The following is a 21,640-nucleotide window of genomic DNA, read 5'->3' as shown; positions in this document are numbered from 1 at the left end:
GATTGAACCCAGGGGCACTCTACCCCTTAGCACATCTCCAGCCCGTCTTTTGAGCCTGTCTTGCTAAGTGGCCAAGGCTGGCCTTGAACTGGAGATCTTTCTGCTTCAGCCCCAAATAGCTGGGATTACAAGTCTGTGCCACTGTGCCTGGCTAAACTAAATTTCTTATAAGCTGATTTCTCTTGCCTCGTTGATGGCTTTTAACAAATTACAATTTTCTTAAACACTGGCCAAAGGAGGAGGCATGCAAACAGCAAAACGGCATCCAGGAGAGCTTTTATTTGTACGGAACAGTTTTAAAAATACAGAATAAAATAGCTTTATCTCTACTATTATTCACAACATCTGGTCCAAATATTACATATTTTTAAAATACTTAAACGTTTAATGAAGCCATGTTAGAAAAAACAATATGAAAATTCTTTTTTAAAAACTCCATAAAAGAATTACACATCTCAAAAAACAACCCCACCCCAAATACCCTCGGTATGCAAAATAAAAAAACAAACAAAATCCCAGAAAGGTATATAGGCAAAGTCAGTCACAAAAACTCAAGGAAAATACAGGCATCTCCACTGTTTTAGGAACAGTCAGAAATTTATTAATGTGTCAAACAAAGGTTGTTAGGAACGAACAGAAAAGGGTGTTTGTCTGAACTGTCAGTCGAGTGGCAATGCTGGTAAGGGTGTCCAAAGTGCCTGGAACTACATACAGCAATTCTACGGACGCTGGATGTCAGAATGATGAAGAGGCACAGTCAACAGCAACCTGTTGAAGGGACGGGAATGTCTGCGAGGCTGCTGACGGGAGGCCAGCACTGCCGGGCTGCGGGGACCCAGGGGTGGAAGCTGAAAACTGGCGACACAGGCAGCCTTCTTGCACTACTTGGGTTCTGACTGTAGGAGGAGGAGAGGGTAGGAGATGTCCTATTCTCTGTGTCCAAATCACAGGGGACAGAGGACAACATGCAGCATGTGAAACCCCAGCTTCTTCTCTGAAGCCAAGGGTCAGTTTCCTGGAGACGGGAGTTCTGTGAACACTCAGGCGCGGGAGCTGCCTGGGTGTGGCTGGGTGTGCACAGCAGGCCCTCACGCCGACCCTTCCCAGGACACCCCAGGCCTGCAGCCAAGTGTACAGCCCAAGCACAACCACCTGCCGATACTGTCTCTCCTCCGGCCAGATGGAATGAGGCTTCTGCCACTGCTCCTTATTCACCTTCTGTCTGGCCTGTCTGTTCTTGTGGCACTGGTATTACTGAAGATTGGACTCGCCAACTTTAAAACTAAGTTGCTAGTTATCAATATCTCAGCAGGGATGTGAATGAAAGAAATTACAACTTAGCTCATGGTCATAAAATATACATATGGGTAAATAAAGTATACACACAATACTAGAGATTCATCAATGGAGAAATTCTATAAGCACATGACATTGTCATGAAAATTATATCATTCCCTCCCTGGAAAACTGTGACTATTATCCTGGGCAGAAATGTTATTTTACTATATGGAAATACTGCGAGATTCATGCATAAACCAAGTTGTCGTGAAAGTCAGTATTCTACAGTATAAAGCAAATTTTGCATGTGAATTTGTTACCATGAAAATAGGAAACCATCGGGACCCGCGATGCTTCATTTTAGCTGGTCTGGTAAAGCCACTTCTCTTGCCTTAATCAATCCCAAGAAACTAAAAGTTAACACTGGAAAACCCTCTTAAGGAAGATTCTGAAAACAAATGTATCCATGAATCTAAATTTAACTCCCTAATGAGAATGAAATCACAAAGACTGGAGCCATTCCCCAGTATTTTCTGGACCTGTGGAGGGGTCTCCCCATTTGTGAATCTGTCAGCATCTCCTATCTGTTAAATGCTATTTCTATCTTCCATGGCCAACACAAATGCCTTCCTTCAGGGACCCAGGCAGGTGAAAATGATGGACAGGTGGTCACTGCAAAGTTAAGAGACTGAATGCCCTACAAGAACATTCACATCTAAAATACTCTGTTAACATTCTATTGGCAAAATGAAGCACAGCAGTGCACAGCCCCACAATGCAGGCCAACAAATGTGCAAGAGAAGGATACCAGGCACAGAACATAGGTGACCACTGTATTCAAAACCTCCCCTTCAGGTATGGCAGGGTTTCAAGCAGAACAATATATCCCTATTCCTTTCAATTATAGACTTTCATTCTGTGACACATTTGCTAGCAGGAGGACTGCTTCCTAAAATGGTTTGAGTACTTATGCATTCTATGTGCAAGATTTACTAGTGATGAAGGAACCCCAATCACTCAAGGCTGTGCAGAAACTACCAGACTCACTGGGGGCATCTGATCTCCCACCACCTGTCGCCTCTCTCCTTCCTTAGAACATCAGAGCTGGCCTCAATGGAAGAAGGAGGGTGGAAACTGTCTCCCATGGCAAGTGTGGGCACAGGACTTCCTTTGCCATGTGGATGCTTGCTGGGGACCTTCCCCCAGACCAACAGAGTTGAAGCATCACAATATAATCTGGCCCAATGAGGTGTTCAGAGGCCCACACCCCGAGTGGAACTCACCAGGAGGGGAGATGCCCAGTCAAGCTGAAGGGAAATGTGTGTGAATTATCAATGGTTCTGATGGCTTTCCTGGGACATATGCTGCTGCGACTTACCTTAGAGAGCTAGGATTCTGAAAATATGACATATTTAGCAGTTCTCCCCATTTTTCAAAGCAGAGAAGTTAGGCGATATTGAGAAAAACAGGAATATTAGGGCAACGTAGTGCAGGAGAGCCGTCCGGCTCAGGGGCTTACCAAGGTAAGAGTGATGTTCGGAACCATTAACCAGTGTGCTTCTAAAGTAAATATGCACTGAATAAACATTTTTTTTTAAATACAAAAATTAAATGCAGTTTAGAATCTAAGATCTTTACTCAATCTGCAGTAAGATTTTGGCAAAACAAGGCAGTGGCTCTGAGGTGTTCTTGAAGCCCAAAACTTCCAGAGTCAAGAGGGCTATAGTGACAGTCAAGTCAGCCTGGGGGCTGAGGGCACAGAAATGTACCTTGTGGACACCAGGCCACCAAGAACCACACTATACTATGGGAAACAGGAACACTCACTGCCACCCAAAGCTCAGCCAGGTCAATGACCACGTGAGAGGCACAATCTCATGAACCAAGGTCACTACTTCATGTCTCAGGCTTTTCCTTTGGCTGAAAAACTTCAAACTGAATCCAACAGAAGTCATTTTGTCAGAAAGAATTTAGTGTTATAAAATAGAACTCTTAACAGAGGGAGCCTGCGAGGTTCTTTTCTCATGGTCTTCTGCAACAACATAAATAAGGCAATATTTGGCTAAGGAATCTAACCTTCCTTTCTGTAAAATCAAGATCCAGTGGACAAGTACTATGACAACCCTTCAAGTCTCCTTAAAGCCACATCTGCCAAAAATGACTTGCAACAGAAGAATGCATTTATCAGGATGATGGACCATTCAATATGGGGGTTCTGTTTGTTACCTGTCCCAACTTCCCTTCTTCACAAAACAAATTCACGTGTAACTTGACCCATGTTTTCTGGGCTCTGGTCCAGTAGTCAGTTTTGATAAATAGATTAGGCATTATAACAGTATTTACACTTTCATGGTTATCAAGCAATACAAAACACAACCACAACAATGGTTACTGGCCTTAACAGCCATTACAACAAGCTTCCCTGATGGTATCCACAGCTTTACAATGCTGGTTCTTTTCTTAATGGGGATAGGGGGGTGCAGGACAAGTAGTAGGATGCAAGGGAAGAAGGTCAAATGGAAAAACACTGGATTTCGAAAATCTGCTATAACATTAAATAGGAATAAAACCTCGTAATTACAGACACGCACAACAGTAACATCCACATGACAGGAGAGCCAAGACGCCCACAGACGTATCTGACTGGTGCCCCTGTGTGGCACTCTGTACCCATCACACCAGCCAGTAGTGACAAATGCCAAATAGGGTGTCTCAGCCACTAGAAGAGGCCAGTATGAAATGTGCTGGCCAAAGGGTGGCAGGGAGAAGGGACAGTTGAGGATAATATTGACTTCAGGGTCCTTTCCCTTCCTTTCGATCCCCTGAACAGAGTTGGTTCAATATCTGTATTATTGAACAAAGACGTTAAGCATGCCCACATCTGGGTCAGTCAGGTCAAGAGCCCCCTACAGGAGTATCAGGGACAAGAGAATCTCACTTGACCAGGCAGCTGTGATAATGCAAGGACACTGATGTCCCTTGGCCACAGGAGGTCTCTGAAGGTACAGGGTAAGGTCAAGTGAAGACAAAGTGGGTCTAAGTGCTTCTGAGACAAAAATACCCCTGGACCCTGGAGGCTGCCTGTAGAAAAGCCAGCAGCAGGGACTGGAGAGGACTACAAGGAAGGAACAAGGAACGGCTGCAGATTTCACACATCTATTCCCACAGGAGAACTGGAATTTCAAGTTCAGTGACCATGGCCAGCAATGGACACTCTCAAAGGGCAAGAGGTCAAGGGCTTAAATAAGGACATAGGTGAGACACCATATTAGACACAAATCACTACCCACAACAGAAAAGCAATGTGCAACCTGTCTCAGCTCTGGGGTGCAGGATGTAAATGTAGATATACAAACATATACTTTACTTCTTGTTACTCAGTAAGGAACTACAGATACTGCCTCACTGCGGCCAGGCCACAGGGCACAGCTAGGGCTATACTGTGGCCTGTGAGTCTTCGTCTGAACTCCGGCTGTTTTCATTCTTCCCGAAGCCTTTCCATGTGTAACCTGCAAAGGTTGGGCTGATGGGTAGGTAGCTGAAGCATCTGTATTTTTTAATAATGTTCATGCCAAATGGCAAATTGTAGGATTCCATGCCATCGAGTGACTTGTTCCCTTTGCTCACACCCTTCTTCCATTTCCTGATTCCTCTTTCCTCTGGGGTACCTGTCACACACACATGCACACAACAGATAAAACAAAGGAATGCTTAGTTTAACTCTTCTGTCAGGAATGAGACTCAAGATTTTATTTACACGTGTGTGTGCGCATGCGCACAAACACTGTTCTAGAGATCAAACCTGCCTGGATGACAGCAGAGAAGTTGAATGTACTCAGTTCTCCAGGTGCCCAGACTCGAAGCCCAAGAACCACCAGCCCCTCCTTATCCCTCTTGCACCACATTTAAGTGACCTCCTGATGTCTTTACGTGTCCCTGACCTGCTGCATGTCCCACATTGTCGATGTTGATGGCTAAAGTCTGGCCCAAGCCACATTACACCTTTCCTTGGCCACAGTGTCAGTACTATACGCACCTAAATTTTATACTGTTTTGCTCTATTTTAGGTATGGTATGGAGTGGGGGACACCAGCCTTGTATTGGGCTTAAAGACTTTGCAATTTCCCCCCTTAAAACAATCCTTCTCCAAAATGCTTCAATCAAGAGACTGCTTGGGGGTTCCCTGTGTAGAACATCAGGCAGCATTACATCATTCTTCCTTGAAGGCAGCATGTAGAAGCCATCTCTAGGACACTGAGAAGGCTTCAGGTGGGACCACATCCCAGAAAGTCTATTGCCTAGTTCTTCTTAAGGACCACTCACCCATGAGGGCTCCTATGCTGCAGGGACAGCTGTTTTCTTATGTCTCATCACTGACCTTGGCCTTTCGGATCTCAGCCCTTGCCTACCATCCTTCGGTAGTGGGCTGGAAGTTCGCCTTAGGAATAATTCATTTAAAGAACAGGGACCGGGGGAGAGGTACCACAGGCTGTTACCAGCAACTCAAGAGTGTATCAATGAGTCTGAGTCCATGGAAGCCACAGTGGACAGACCCAAAGTCAATCAACTTATTAACAAAAATAGATTCACATATCATCTCAACTGCTTTAGAAGGCAGTTTTTTGCTTTTTTTAAATTTTTTGGTACCAGGGATTGAATCCAGGGGTGTGCCTTGCTAAATGCTGAGGCTGGCTTTGAACTTTTGATCCTCCTGCCTCAGTTTCCCGAGTTGTTACGATTATAGGCATATTTCACCATGCCTAGGTAGATGACAATTTTAATAAATGATGGCTTTGATCTGTTTTACTTTTCCTGATTCTTTTTTATTTATGTTGGAAACAAGGTCTTACTATGTTGTCCAGGATGGCCTCAAACTCCAAGGCTCAAGCAATTCCTCCTGCCTCAGCCTCCCAAGTAGCTTGGGACTACAGGTGCATGCCACCACAACCAGCTTCTGCTTCTTGTTTTTGTTTGGCAAAAAACAAAACAATAACAACAGCAACAAAAAGCCCTCACACATGTAGTAAGCATGATCAATACACACCACATACCTGGGATGGTGTTGTCCAAAATAAAGGCCACACAGCCTCCAACAAACATAGCCGTTGTAAGAAGGACATTCAACACTTGATCAATTCCTGTTATGCCTAGAAGCAGAAAGAAACCATCATGAGGTCATCACTGCAAGCCTGCCCTTGACTCAGGAATGGGCAGTGGGTGGGCACGACTCTGCCAGTCAGGTCTACAGCATATGAAAGTGTATGTTTCCCAGTTGTACATCAATAAAGTTCTGCCACTAATGTTTTAAACTAATATGAATACTTCAACAATAATCCAACGATACCTCCATAGGGAAAAGTCCTAACAGTAGAGCATAGGAGATGAACGTAATAGAGTGACATTGACCCTATAACAAACTATGAAGCCACTGTAAAAGCATTGTTTATAGTTTCTTTTTTTTGGAGTGGGGGGGATACCAGAGATTGAACTCAGGGGCACTTAACCACTGCGCCACATCCCCAGCCTTTTATATTTTATTTAGAGACAGGGTCTCCTTGGTTTGCTTAGGGTCTTGCTAGTTGTCCATAGATTTTTAAAATAAAATATAAGTGCTGTAAAGCTTTTTAAAAAGTTTAAAAATTGCATAATGAATAAGACAACAAAAATATCTGTGGTATCTATAATCATACGAGAGTTTTCAGTATTCTGGGTTACTAATTAGAGCCTAGCTGTTTTTCATAATCAGGAGCAACTGGATATGAAGATATCCTCCATGAAATGTGACAGATTAAAATGTAAAACACAGCAAGGATATCTATGCTATTAGGAAGTTCTCACACTTTCTACACTTAAAACATGATGATCTTCAACAGAAAATAAATGTTGATGAGCATGTAAACAAAGGAATTCTGTATATACATAGCTGATGAGATTGTAAAATGGTACAGTCACCATGGAAAACAGTTCGGCAGTTCCTCAAAAAGTTAAATATAGAATTACCATATGACTCAGCAATTCAACTCTTGGATATATACCCAGAAGAACTCAAAACAGGTACCCTAACAATTATAGTCTGTGCTCCTCATTTGCAATTTTTGTGTTTGTGAATTGCACTAAGACTTACCCGTAAACTCAAAATGAACACTCTTGGTGCTCGTGCCATCTCATGAGCATGCACAACAGTGGAAAATCTGAGTTCCCAACACACATATTCCTACCTGAAGTCAAACAAGGTGACCCCACTTTTCAATTCTCCTCTAAATAAATCTCTTTTCTGTAGTCTCTATAAAGCCATGTTTATCACACTTTGTGCTTTTCCTTGGTGATTTTGTGATTTAAAATGATCACCAAGTGTTGTGCTGAAGTGCTGTCCAGTGTTCCTCAGTACAAGAAGTCTGGGTGAGTATCAGGTAAGATTCACTCAGGCATGAGTTATAGTAGTACTGGCCACATTCCCCCAGAAGCAGTGGTTCAGTGTTTGCTAATTCTGTTTGAGGCAATTTTACAGAACATAATAATCATATATGAGAAGTGTTTGTACATGTGTACCAATGGTCACAGGAGCTAAAACATGGAAACAAATGCTCATCAACGGGTGAGTGGATAAACAAATTATGGCATATACATGTTGGTCATAAAAACTGAAATATTTAAACATCTACAACACAAATGAATCTTGAAACTATTATGCTAAATGAAAGACAGACACAATAGGTCATATATTGTACGATTCCATTTATATGAAATATACAGAATGGGTAAACCCAGAGACAGAAAAAGCAGATTGGTGGATGCCAGTGGCTGGGAGAGGAGGTTAACAGCTTAAGGAATAAGGAGTTTTACTGTGGCATGATGACAAGTTTTAGAAACTGGATAGAGGTAGCGGTTGCACATAACATTGTGGATGTATTAAATGCCATTTTAAATTGGTTAATTTTATATGGGAATTTCACCTAAAAACATACAAAGAATGGTTATCAATTGTGAGTTTGCTAAAATATCAGTAGCAATAGCTGCTTCTTAAGACGGTTTTTCCCTTGTTCATTCTTCATAACATCAGGATATTAAAAATAGAAGTTACAAAGGTTAATTTTAAATTGAAAATAGCTACAATCCCAGTAGGAAAACACGTATCTCAAAGTCTATCAACTTGAGTTTTAAGAAATTACACACCTTTTTTCTTTTTTGCAGTGCTGGGGATAGAACCCAAGGGTTCTCTACCACTGAGCCCCTGCCCATTTTTAAATTTTTATTTTAAGACAGGGTCTCCCTAAGTTGCCCCCAGGCATTGAACTTGACATCCCCCTATTCCTGTGTCCCAAGTAGCTGGCATGCACCACTATACCTGGCTAAGAAATTATAACTCTTAATACAGAACTAGTCTGAGAAATCAAAATATTTTACAGAGAGGCATTCTCCCTTAGGGGGTCCTGGTAGACAAACAAACCGTAGCTTCCCTGTTAGTTAGATGTACGTCGGCTTATGTGAGAGGCCCCAGGCTTCCAAAGAAAAAATGGCCCAGAGTGAGTGAGATTCAGGAAAACGCAAAGATGAAGGTTCAGCAACACACTCCCGAAGCCACAAGGCCTTCTTCCCACTGGAAAAGAGCCGTGAATGCAGCCACCCACTCACCCCGAGATTTAAGGCCTGTTTTCCCTACCTGTGACTAGAGGGTTCTGTCTGAGGTAACTCGGAAGGACGAGCCCGAAGAAGATTGAGAAGCCAAGCACAAACAAGTTCCGGGAAGAATTTAAGTCAATGAACTGCAGGTTAGAAAGGCCGACGGCTGTGATCATTCCTAGAGAGAAAACACCAGACACAGGTTCCATTAAGTTCACCTGCAGCATGGTGACGGGTCACTCATGGCAGTCCTTTCTCTGTCTATCAGGAACAAACCAGGAGACCAGCGCAGTGGCTGGAGGAGTCCTGGGGGTGGAATGAGACCACTCTGTCTCTGGTCCAAAACATCTGCATCACACTACATTTTCCTTAGATGAAGGAGATGGAGACGGGAACTGGTTCCCTCTCTACACAAACAAGTCAATTAAATTGGGAACACACTCAAATTATCTGGTCATGACCCTGATTACTGTAACCAAATAGTGTACCCATTAAATCCAGAGCTCCCTTTAAAAATGATCAGTTTTAAATGGTTCATTCACAGGAACGATATTTGAACTAAATCAATTAGAAATTCTAACTAAAGAGACTATATTTAATTAATTTTTGTAGCATAATTTTCTAATTGCTGGCTCTACCTTTAATGTAAACTCAACTTAGAGAGTGATGTAGTCTTTAATTTTTTAAAAAATATATTTTTAGTTGTAGATGGGCACAATACCTTTATTTTCTTTATTTATTTTTATGTGGTGCCAAGGATCAAACCCAGTGCCTCACACGTGCCAGGCAAGTGCTCTACCACTGAGCCACAACCCCAGTTTGAAAGACATAATCTTTTATATTTTAAAATAGAAATAAACTTTAAAATTATTTTAAAATATAAATATATTTTAAAATACAAATTTATTGTTAGCTTCAATTTTAATAAAGAGAGTTGGCAAAAACATCATGATCTTATTAAAAATTAACAAATGTGATAAAGGAGCCTGGGAGGGACACCCACTATTAAGGAGGTAGAATTTTACCAAAGAGAGTGCAGAAGAGGGCTCCGAGAACAGGGTCCGGGAGGGATGCGAAGAGCGCGCTGAACTTGCCAATCATGCCCAGCCCAAGCATGAGTGCTGCACCATACTGGATCACTCGGCGGCTGCCAACCTGTGAACACATCAGAGGGCAGATAAGAGCTCGCCAGCCATCCTATAGCAGCATGATTTCCAGCCCAGCCTCCCAGGGCCCAAGGCAAATGTGACCGAACCCTCAGGCAGAACCTAGGTTATTTGTTAAACCTTCAGCTAACAGTGATTGAACTCCAAACATAATTACTATAAGGACACCCCCAAGTAGAGCTTCCCATCTCCAATCCTCCCTCTATTCTTCTCCCTTCCTCCTCCGCTGAGTCTTCTCATCTTGACTGTGGGTAGGTGGCCCCAGGGATTGGGGACCAACCCTTGCTTCTCCATTCCCTGAACAGGGTCACCCTTGCTCAGGTCTTGGGTATCCAATGCCTTCACACGTGGTCATTGGCTGGGATGACCCTCTGGGGTCTCAGATGCTATACTCTGGTTCTTTCCTGGGTTTCCTTGTACCACCTTTTACCTAGTCAACTCAGCGGAAGCACAGAAGCCTCAATTCCATCTTCCCTACCTCTCTCCCTGAGTCAGACAAACCATAGTTCCAGCATTCTGGAACTACCTCTCTTATTACCAGTGAGAGATGGTACAGTTCAGGGCCAAGAGTACAGAATTTTCGAGCCCAACAGCTATTGTGTATGCCCACTCCACCTATGTATGACTGGGCAAGTCAGCCTCTCTGGGTCTCAGATCCTTACTCTATGCAGCTCACCCTGTGATTTTGCTTAAGGATTAAATGACATGATATGCCTCAAATAGCTGAATGGTGCCTGGTCCTTCCTTCACCCACCGTCACAGAGTGATCTAACACACTGATTTGGGGATGTCAGCCCCTTGCTTAAATCCTCTGGGGCGTAGGAAATAAAGCACACTTCTCAGGCTCTTCTCAACAAAGCCGCACCTGCTGGTGAGCCCCTTCTCTGCTAGTTGTGTTATGAGCTTATTTCCTATTAACCCTGGCCTCTGCTTTCTAGAGGCTGTTTCTTGCTGGTATCTGGCTCACGAAGCTTGTACTGGTGGCCCCTATTCTTTGTCTCCTCCCTGGAGACTACACTCTGAGGATGTAAATTAGGTATAAGAGGTCTTGGAAACATTTGGGGGAGTGCCCACAGGGCTTTACATGTGACTTACAGTGAGGTGGTTAATGAAATATAGATCAATTAAAATGAAACACAATTTTAAATTCTTCCTTTGCACTGGCCACACTTTTAAGTGCTCATTAGGCATGTGTGACTAGTGGCACAGATGGTGGAAGATGGTGCTAGTCCCCAGCTCCTGAGAGCTTCAAGGATCCAGAGCCAGCTAGATAAGCATCAAAGCCTAAACTTTCACTAAAAGAGTGAAAAGATGGCTCTCTGTCTGCACAGCTGACACTGGCTTCCAGTTACTTCCATCCCAATCCATCCCCTCCCCACTCCTAAAAGAGCCAGTAAGCAGTGGGAAAGACCACACAAATTGCTGAATCGAACAAAATGACTCGTGCCTGGCTCTGATTACATGATAAGGACCTTATCATCAAAATGGTGCATTTTTCAGAAAACATTTTGAGGATCTACTATGTGACCAGCACGCACTACAGGTAGATACAAAGATGAATAAGTCACATGCTTGTGATCAAATAACTGCACTGTTCCACTGTGAGGCAGTCCAGTAGCAGGGAAGAAATCTGAGTTTGGGAGAGTTTTTGAAGATGATCTTGAGGTCTGAGTAAGAGTTCACTGTCAAACTGAGATTAGCCTATATGTGAATTCCCAGGAATACTACAGCCAGAGAGACAGTGTTTACTCTGTTTCTAGAAATAAAACAAGGGCTAGACAGCACTAATGAGGGCACCTACAGCTTCCCGTGTACCTGCTACACTCCAGGAGGCTGAGCTAAGTGCTTTACATCAGTGATTGATTCCAACACCTTCAGAAACAAGCGTGTGGAGACCAGAGAGGTAATGAAACTTGCCTATGGTCACACTGAGATTAAGTAATGGAGCTGGAATCCAAAGCGCCTCCCCACCATGTAGTGCTGCCCCTCTGAAGGACAGACATGGAATGCACTTAGCGAAGAGCAAGGGTAGGTAACCCCAACTCTAAATAAGATAGGTGAGCAATTCCATGTATAGAGAATGCAATAACTGAACAAAGACGGCAAACAACACAGTTGCCAAGAAGTAGAGGCAGAGCCTACAGGAAAGACGCAGACCGTCCTTTTATATACCACAAGGAGTCTGGTTCAATGGTCCGGATCAGTACTGTCCAGTAGAACTGAGTGTGGATACATCCTTCAGCTGTGCTGTCCAGTGGTAGCCATTAAGCCACTCAAGGTGTCGGGAGTCTAGACGTGGTCAGTGTGACTGGGGGAATCGGTGTTTAATTTTGACTTGTTTAAACTTACACAGTCAGATATGGCTCCTGACTACCCCACTGGACAACACAGATCCAGACACATAACCCTAGGACTACAGAGCAGAACTCTACTCAGAGAAATGGCTTATCCAAGGCTCCAGCTGGATGAAGGGCAGGTCATAGCACAGAACTCAAGCCTCCTTTCTCCCAGGTGGGGATCTTCCCATAGGCTGTGGGGCCTGACACACAGATATTCCTGAGCTGCAAGTCTCACCTTCCTACTCAAATAGAGATGGGAAATGACCTCAACTGTACCCTTTTTCCTGGAATTGAGTCTTGAGATTCAGGGTAACACAAATTGGATTCCAGAGCTGACACTGTGACTCTGACTTGACGCAGCCTTTGCCTGGGAAAGAAGCCTGGATGTCTGGGTGCAAAGGGATTCAGGACAACATCAATTAGTTCACTGAAAAGTGCTGGCAGAGTGCCTTTTCAGAATAAGCTGGCACCATTCAAATTTTAATAAAGATAATAATTCCCTAAGTCATTGGCAATGATGTAGAACAATACTTTGCTTGCTTCCTTTAGTGACCTTGACTAAGTTATGTAATGTGTTTTAAAAGGGTCCAGAAAGGGAGGTGGCTAGTTAAACTGTTAATTCTTCCAAGAGTTGCCCTCTCCATCTATAACAATTTTACCGCTGTCTTCTTATTAGGGACCAGTTACATGGTCATGGCAGCACTCAGGAGAAACATGGCTTATGCCCCACTCTGTGGCCATTAGACCCTTCCCTCAGTCCCTGGGCTCCACACCTGCTTCTCACCACGGCCAGCAATAGGACCTCAGGAATGACCCTACAGGAAGTGCCCATTGGGCAGCCATCTCTCCCATGCCATGCATTGGAAGCAACAGGCAGCAGCTGGGGGTCATCAGTACACCTGAAGCTGAACTCTAGCCCAGCCCTATCAACTTGGGGGAAAAACAACTAACAAGCCAAGCATGCACCCTGCATGTGTGCACAGCTCCCTCTCACCTGGATTTGTAATCAAGATTAGTGGAACTTAGTATATGGTTTCTTTTTATCTGATTATAGAATCTTACAAGGAGCTAGGGTGAAGATTTCTTTGGAAATTCACTCCTGCCTAATTTCACAGAGGTCAAACAGGTCTCGAAGGCTTCTGGGCTTGCCCCCAAGTTCTCAGGTGAAGGGACCTGTGATTCGCGCAGGCCATTAGGAATGGGGAACCAGTTTTAACAGTCTCTAGTTGCACAACACTGAATGGCTAGTGGGTTGAGCTGTATTCCTCAACATCCTGGCAAACAGCACTCTAGCCTAAGGCAACTGGAATATAAAGTTTATTTGCTAGCAATAAAGTCGAAAGGCCTGGGAGCAGGATCCTTCCTTCGGAAACGGAGTTTTGGGGTGGGTCAGTCCCAGATTTCCTAATCTGTTGTCTAGCTAGGGTGGAGTTGGGTAGGGTGGGGAGGAGAACAAGTGGGTAGGACTGGGACTCAAGCCCTGCTTCAACTTCATTACTCACTGTGACACTGAATCAGATTTCACTTGAAAGAGGAAGATTCTGCCACTGGAGTTTGAAAACGGTATTACTTCTTTAACATAAAATGCACTTATTTTTCTGTGTTGAGTGGCATTACCTCTCATTTAGAACTACTGACGCCCCTAACTGGTCCCCTGTTTCTACCCTGCCATGGTCTAACCTCTACACTGCAGTCAAAATCAGATCAAGTTGCTCCCTAAAGTGCCCTCTTCTACCCCAGTGTCTATGGACACCAACAGGCCCTGTGTTACCTGGCCTTTGGTTACCTGTTCTTCATTTCTGTATTCTCTCCCCCATTGGCTTGGTGCTAACCTTCCACTTCCAGAAGACTGTTCTGCACGGGCCACACCCTTTCCTGGAATGTCCTTCCTCAGATTATCTGCAGGCTCCCTTCCTCCATCCTGGAGGTCCACATTCAGGGTCATTCTCTTGGTGAGGCCTGGGTTGATCACCCTATTTAATACTTACTAACCCTTTCTCTTGGTTCCCTACCCCGTGTTCTCCCCTCTTCTCTTCCCTGGCTGACACACTGTTATTTACTGACTTGCTATGCTGACTAATGAGTGTCTTCTCTTGCTAGGATGCGTATTTGTAGACTGAATGAGAATGAATGACAGCACCCGAGAGTCTCCCACCAAAAGCTCCTCCTGCCAAAGCTGGCCTGCCTCCAAACAAACAAGCATTCCAGAAACTCATCAAAGGGAAAAGGGGAGATGTGGGAGGAAGATGATCTCAGAATCCCAAGCCCTTCTTGTTGGAACTCGCAGAGGTCAAACCAACCCGTGAAATGGATAAACGCTTAGTGGCCCCGATCATTTAATTAGAAAAATATGTGTACCTTCGTAATTCCCAAAACTCCAATGTTGGGACTGGATGAAGTAGAGCCATTCCCTGTACCAAATATGCCATCGAGAACACAGGAGAGACCCTCCACGAAAATCCCCCTAAAATGTAAAGGAATCAGGGAAAGAGAAACATTCAATGGGGAAACACTGCAAACAGGTTCTAAATGTTTGTAACCCATACATGTGGTCCACAGATCTGCAGCTTCCGCACTTCCTGGGAGGGAGGAATTAAAATGAAGAATCCTAGGCACTACCCAAACTTGCTGAAATAGAACCCGTATTCCAACAGGATCCCTGAGCTCATGGATTCTAAGAAAGCCCTTTCTAAAAAAAAAAAAAAAAAAAAATCCCACATTAGACACAGGTGTTTTGAAATCAAATGAAAACAAAGGACTTTAGCCAGACAATAAAGCCATTTCCTGTCCACTGAAGTAAAAACTTACTAATCTGATTCTTTCCTATTAAAATCCAGTTTCTTCAGGAAAAAAATACTTCAAAATTTGGTAAACACTGAAATTTTTAAAAGAATCGATCCACAAGCAGGTTTCATCAAATGCAACAACTCCATTAGAGAAAGATGGAAAACCAGGAATTAAAACCCCTGCAGAGACCACACAATCCCTTTGGAGAAGCAGCAGCTGGCTGGGGACCTGATCTGGACTATTCCCTTTTCTCTGCAGCCTCCATAGGGTCAATTCCCCACCAACTTCCAGAACTGTTTGGAGGGTATAACCCCACATTTCATGAACCTCTAGATCCTGCAAATTTCACCTCTCCCTGATCTTCCTCCCTATTTCTATGAACTGTAACTGTGAATAGATCACATAGTGCCTCCTCTTAAGAGCAGCTGGAATGCATCTAACTAATAAAACTGGAATAATTACAATCTGCTGCTAAGATTTCCAATACAGATGCAAGAAAAAAGTGTTCTTGGGGCTGGGGCTACGGTTCAGTGGTAGAGCACTTGCTTGGCATGTGTTAAGCACTGGGTTCGATTCTCAGCACCACATATAAATAAATAAAATAAAGTTCTATCAACAACTAAAAAAAAATTTTTTTTAAAAAAGTGTTCTTATGCCTCTGATTGTGGCAACCAATCAGACAAATGGGTGGGTAGGGTATTGGGACAGAATTTTTGCAATTTAGAAATAACCTTATAAACTGTGAAGAGGCTGTTTTATTCAAAAGAGTCTAAAATTTGAATTTACATGGAAAAAATAAAAGAATAGTTGGGAAAAACAGACAACAAAAAAATCAAAGTAGACATATCAAAATGACACAAAACCAAGTAAACAATGAGGGCAATGCTTGGCATTTGTTCTGGTGAGTTACAGGTTTATGGTGGTCTCCCAGAGTGTCTGATTGTCACTGGGAGGTAGAAAGGTTACAGATGAGGAAAATGACAGAAAATGGGGGCAATGAGTAATCCAAAGACAAACGGCCATAAGTAGATTGTCCTGCCGTCTGGCTGCCTTCATGCTGAAACTCCTGCTTTCTCCTCCACATATATCTAAACCAACAGCCTGGATGAAGAATAAGGTCTTCTCAAGGACGCACCTGTTTATTGCATGGATGGGAGGCGGTGGGGCACAGGAGAGCCTGGCACAGGCGTAGTAGTCACCAATGGACTCGATGATGCTTGCGACGACGGCGCTAAGCATGCCAATGACACCAGCAGCAGACACGGTGGGCAGCCCCCACTGAACTGAGGAAGGAAGACAACCGTGAAAGATGCATGCACTTTCCTAGAGGAACAGCAAAAGTTACCAAGACCTCAGGGGACCCTGCAGGATCTGCTCGGGTTTTGAATTGCATGGAAAGTGTATTTTTAAATCTTAATGATGAACATGTCAAATGCCTGGGAAAGTTACTGAGTGAGGGCCCCAGTGAAGACTGATCTCCTCTGTGGCTTTATTTTAAAAAACAAAATCACTTGGCTAGGAGGCAGATTCTTTTCTTCCTGCTTCAAAGTCATACTCAGTGTCTACTAAATTACTATTTAACACACCCGATGTGCAGGGGTAGAAATTTGTATGAGGGATTCATAGCACTGCTGTAGAGAGCATGGTATATAATAATGGAGATCTTTCCCCAGAGGGTGGTATCAAATGAAAGAGCAGTAAGAATCACCAACTAAATCCATATTTAACAGTAAAGTGTGCCACAAGGTATGGTCAATCCTCCTCTCCTATGCTACTGGCATTATTTTTTTTAAAGTAAACCACAAACCACATTATAAAAAATTAATTTTATTTTAGAAAGCAAAGCAAAGCCCTATAATAGTTTCATTTGGAATATCTGATTTAATTCTTCATTAAATCTTTTTTTTCTTTGAAAGTATAGATACATTTTGACTATTAGTACCAATAGATTCCTTTGATAAAGTTGCTGGCTTTTCTTTCCTGATTCTTAGGTATAAGGCACCCAATAAGGACAAGGCACAGTGGGAAAAGAAAGATGGATAAAACTCAGTCTATCGAACAAGAATCAAATCCAGTAGCCTGGGATATAGGACACTGACAGGAGAGGGTGGGGGCAGGGGCGGGGGTGGGGGGTCCAGAACAAATTCAAATGAAGGCAAGCCAGGGACAAGTAAATGAGGAAATGCCCTTATCCAGGGAAGGAAATTAGAAGGTAGTAAAAATGCAGGTGGCCCTTGAAGAATGGGGAAGGTGGGGGGCAAATTTGGGGAATGGGCTGGTGCTTGGGAGATAGGGACCTGTGAGACACACAAGAACTCCATAAGCCACCTAGAGGGGCCTGGTCTGTGTCACAGGTGACATGGAGCAGATTCAAGCTTGGGAAGATTAAAACGACACAAAGTAAGTGTGAGGACAGAACTGCTCCCACATGGGGCTGTGCATTCCTGCGGGAGTACAGGAGGCAGAAGCATCCAGGGTCAGAGGCGCAAAGTGCAGTTCCTAGGCACAGGCTCCCCCCACCAGCAACCTGCTTAGCTGTCAACTCTCAGGGCTGGTTCCGGGGCCTTCTTTATCAAGTCACATTTTGGGTTTTCTAAATAACCTTTTATGCTGTTACCACGTTAACTGCTACGGTACTGTGGTTCATTTTGGTGTCTTGATTTTGAGATGGTATTCTTATTTTGTTTTTACAGATTGAGCATCCCTAATCTGAAAATCCAAAATGCTCCTAATCTGATATTTTTTGAGCATCATCATGACAAAAAGTGCACTAAAAATATTATATAAAATCACCTTTCAAGCTCTGTTTAAGGTTATAAAACATAAAAGAAACTTCATGTTTAGACTTGGGTCTCATCCCCAGTACATATTATTAGGATATGCAAATATTCCAAAATCTAAAAAATATTCAAAATCCAAATACTTGGGCTGATCCTAAGCACTTTGGAAAAGGGATATTCAATCTGTACTATTTTTCAGAAAGTGTTTTTTATTTTCTCAGTCTCTTTACTTTTTTAACCTCTTACCCTTTGTCCTTATTATGATTTCTAAAATCTTTTTTTTTTTTTTTTGGTACCAGGGATTAAACCCAGGGGTACTTTACCACTCAGCCACATCCCCAGCCCTTCTTATTTTCTACTTTGAGACAGAATCTTGCTAAGTTACTGAAAGTCTCATTAAATTGCTGAGGTGGTCTCAAACTTGCGATCCTCTTGCCTCAGCCTCCCAAATCACTGGGATTACAGGTATATCTTAAAGCTGTTATTTCATCTCTACCTTTAACTAGAACTTTAAATTTGTTCTGTTACTTTATAGCAATTTTTTTCTAAACCTTGGCATTGCTGACTTTCAGAACAGAAACCTGAATGTTAACACTCAATCCAAGTAATTCTTAGCATACCAAAGACTGTGAACTGCTGCTCTTGATATTTGAAAACCTGCCTTTGAATTGATCCCCATCACTGGGGAGCACACAGGATGACGTCTCTGGAGCTGGTTTTTCATCCTGGAGAGCTGGGGCAATTCACCAGCTCTCAAAGCCCGGGACTGCTCTGAAGAGGAGCCCTATGTGCGCCTCACGACTGTCGTTCCAGTGAGAGGCAGCATCTCATGCGCAGCTCACGCAGTGCTCCTACTGGTGCTCACCTTGGGAGCCACCTGCATGTGCTAAGGAGGCTTCCTCCCACCTGTGCTCCTATGCCACCTCCTGACTGCCTCACCAAGTGACTTTTAATCTCACAGGTATGTTTATGAACCATGCACATTCTTTTTTTGAAACAGGACAGATATATATATATATATAAGTATACACTTAAACCCCATATGATCTGATGAGAATGTTCTTTTAGAAAGACTAAACTTTAAAAATAGCTTGACAGGGAAATGAATTGGCTCAACCTGACCAAGCTCAGGCTTCAAGTCTAAAAAAAAAAATCCCAATGCTGGATATAGAATCTTCACAAGAGAACAATGGAATGTGTTAACAACCACTGGCTCATGTGAGTCATTTTAGGGGCTGGGGTCTAGAAAATGCTACATGTGACTCCAGGTGATACCTCAGCCAGAGATTATATTCTCTGTCCCACAGTGTCACCCAACACTCAAATTATAACTTAAGATCCATCTTCCGGCCAATTGTGACTATCAACTTACCTCTGCAGCTGTGACTAAATTAAAAAGATTATGTCCACCCATTAAGCGATTATCTAAATTCCATCATGCTTGAGCAGTTTGCTCCCTAATCTCCAGGTCTCGCTCTCTGGTCTTTTCATTTTGGCAGTGCTGGTACGAAGCAGCTCGGTACTTGCCTTTCTCAGAGCTGCCCTCAAATCCTGGCTGCCAAAACTCAAGCTTGGCAAGAACCCTTGTCCAGGATTTCATCCTAGTAGAGCCCAAAGAACCAACTAGCTAATCTGAGAAGGGAGCTGTTGATCTGTGTTGATGATTGTCCTCTGGGGACAAGGCCTTCCTTTTCTGTAGTCTAATCCTCTAATGACCAGAACAGCCAGACTCTTAGGAGACAGTCTGGGACAAAAGAGGCTTTTCATGTTGTAGAGCCTTCTGACTGTTTCCCACCCCTTAAAGGAAGGCACTCCTGGGCTCCTGATCTCTCTGGCCACCTGGATACTTACACGGGTATGGTACCTTGAACCACGGTGCTACCAGGAGCACACCCTGCCTGGCATCTGTGCGTGCATAGAAGCCATACTTGGTGCTGTCAGGAGGGAAGACGTCTGTGACCGTGAAGATAAAGCAGAGAAGCCAGGACACGAGGATAGCCAGGATTATCTGAAGTGGTCAAGGGGAGAAGTTTGTCAGGATAATGGAGCTCGTGGCTATTGACCACACAACCTTTCCTACAGTGAAACCACCACACCTCAGAACTCACCACCATCAGTATTTTGCAGACCCACTCCCTGAATGGAACTGCACTGAGAGCACCTTTATGCAGGTAAATTCACTTTGCTTTCCGAAGTCTTGTTAGTCAAGAATGACAATATGCTTGTGGAGGCCACACAGGGCCAAATCTCAGTCCCAAAGACAGTGAGTGTCCTCCTCTTGACACCACTAAAAGGATGGAACTGTAACTTGCACAGCTTCTAAACTTCAAGGCCAAGATGACTGGGCTGGTCATAAGGACCCCAATATCTCCCCCAGAAATGATCACCCTCAGGAGGACCTGCTTATAACACAGACTTTCCTTCACCTAAATATCTACACACGAACTAAGGCAACACTGTCAGGGTTTTTTAAAAAAAAAAAAAAAAAAGCCAACTACTCACGGGGAACATTTTGAAAAGCTGTAACTTGTATGCAGTCCACCCTTTCTTGGATTTGTAAATCGGGAGAGGAAATTTAACATTTCTGGCATATTGAGAAAATAGTAATACAAGGAAAATTGTCCTAAGGAAAGAAAGAAAGAAAATAAATGAGGTTAAGGTTGCTATATCCTTAAAAAAATGACTATGTGTTCAACTCATTTAACCAGAGAGTTGTTAGCCCTCTTTGCTACAATTTGGAAATCATATCTATCACCTGGGGGAAGATGTCACAGCTCACTTACCTAGCATTTTTTGATATAGAAATGAAAATGCAATGTTAAAGCTTTGGTTAAATTTTCCCAGAAAGAGTACGAAAACACAAAGAATATACACATTGAGGGGAAAACTCACAGTATATCAGGGAAAGATGCCAGATACTACATATCTAACAGTATATTTACAACTAGGAATTAACTAAAAAACCAAACTGAGAAAATACCATGAGCATGTGCACATACACGCTACCAGGTGAGAAGGATGTGATCCAAAATGCTCAAGGGGACTGACTTCGGAAAATATGATATGTGACTACTTTTTCCTACTTTTAGGCATTTTCTGATTTATACACAACAAGAACAAATTACTTTTAAAAAGCAAAAAGTGAAACTTCAATATTTAAGAAACTACATTAGGTAGAATCAGTGATAATATTCTGAGAGGTTTGTGTGTGCAGGACATTACATTAAGGCTTTTCTATGCATATCTCAGCTTTATGGAGTGGTTTCCAGATCCTCTTTTTATAAAGACACAACGCCAGTGGTCCAAGATCACACAGTGAGGTTTGCAGGGTGTAGGACCAGGATGGCAGCAGAAGCCCTTTATCCCTAAGCCTCACATTCCTGAGCCAGCGTTGCTGAGTGCTACACAGAAGGCAGGGATAGGCAGCGACCTCCCTACAACAGGAAGCTGACACTTCCTCATCAGTCTGATGTCCCCATGTGGCTGGCAAGTGTGGGACCACTTCTCATGCTCTTGGGTAGACATCATCACCAAAATAATACAGGCAAGCAATGATGTGCCTAATCACCCAAGGAGGTGCCTAATCCTCCACTTGGACTCACTCTTTCACTTATAACCTGAGGTAGAGTTGGCAGGAATCATGGGTTCTCAAAGCTTAGCTTAATTATTC

The 21,640-nt window shown here is 43.2% G+C and overlaps 1 protein-coding gene across 2 annotated transcripts in view; it reads right to left on the bottom strand.

The window, feature by feature from the left end:
* Positions 1-257: 257 nt before the first annotated feature.
* Slc23a2 (solute carrier family 23 member 2) overlaps positions 258-21,640 on the bottom strand; it is a 113,196-nt gene continuing 91,813 nt past the window's right edge. For both annotated transcript variants that reach the window (XM_071608773.1, XM_027920179.3), the window contains exons 10-17: positions 20,473-20,593; positions 19,822-19,978; positions 16,326-16,473; positions 14,762-14,867; positions 9,924-10,053; positions 8,939-9,076; positions 6,330-6,425; positions 258-4,946 (exon numbers count right to left, since the gene is read on the bottom strand). In XM_071608773.1, the coding sequence (XP_071464874.1) occupies positions 4,714-4,946; positions 6,330-6,425; positions 8,939-9,076; positions 9,924-10,053; positions 14,762-14,867; positions 16,326-16,473; positions 19,822-19,978; positions 20,473-20,593 (1,129 nt within the window). In that variant the 3' untranslated portion in view covers positions 258-4,713. The remainder of the gene's footprint in view (positions 4,947-6,329; positions 6,426-8,938; positions 9,077-9,923; positions 10,054-14,761; positions 14,868-16,325; positions 16,474-19,821; positions 19,979-20,472; positions 20,594-21,640) is intronic.

Source organism: Marmota flaviventris, chromosome 2 (assembly GCF_047511675.1).
Source record: "Marmota flaviventris isolate mMarFla1 chromosome 2, mMarFla1.hap1, whole genome shotgun sequence".
Lineage (NCBI taxonomy): Eukaryota > Metazoa > Chordata > Mammalia > Rodentia > Sciuridae > Marmota > Marmota flaviventris.
This window is presented reverse-complemented; position numbering and strand designations above follow the sequence as displayed.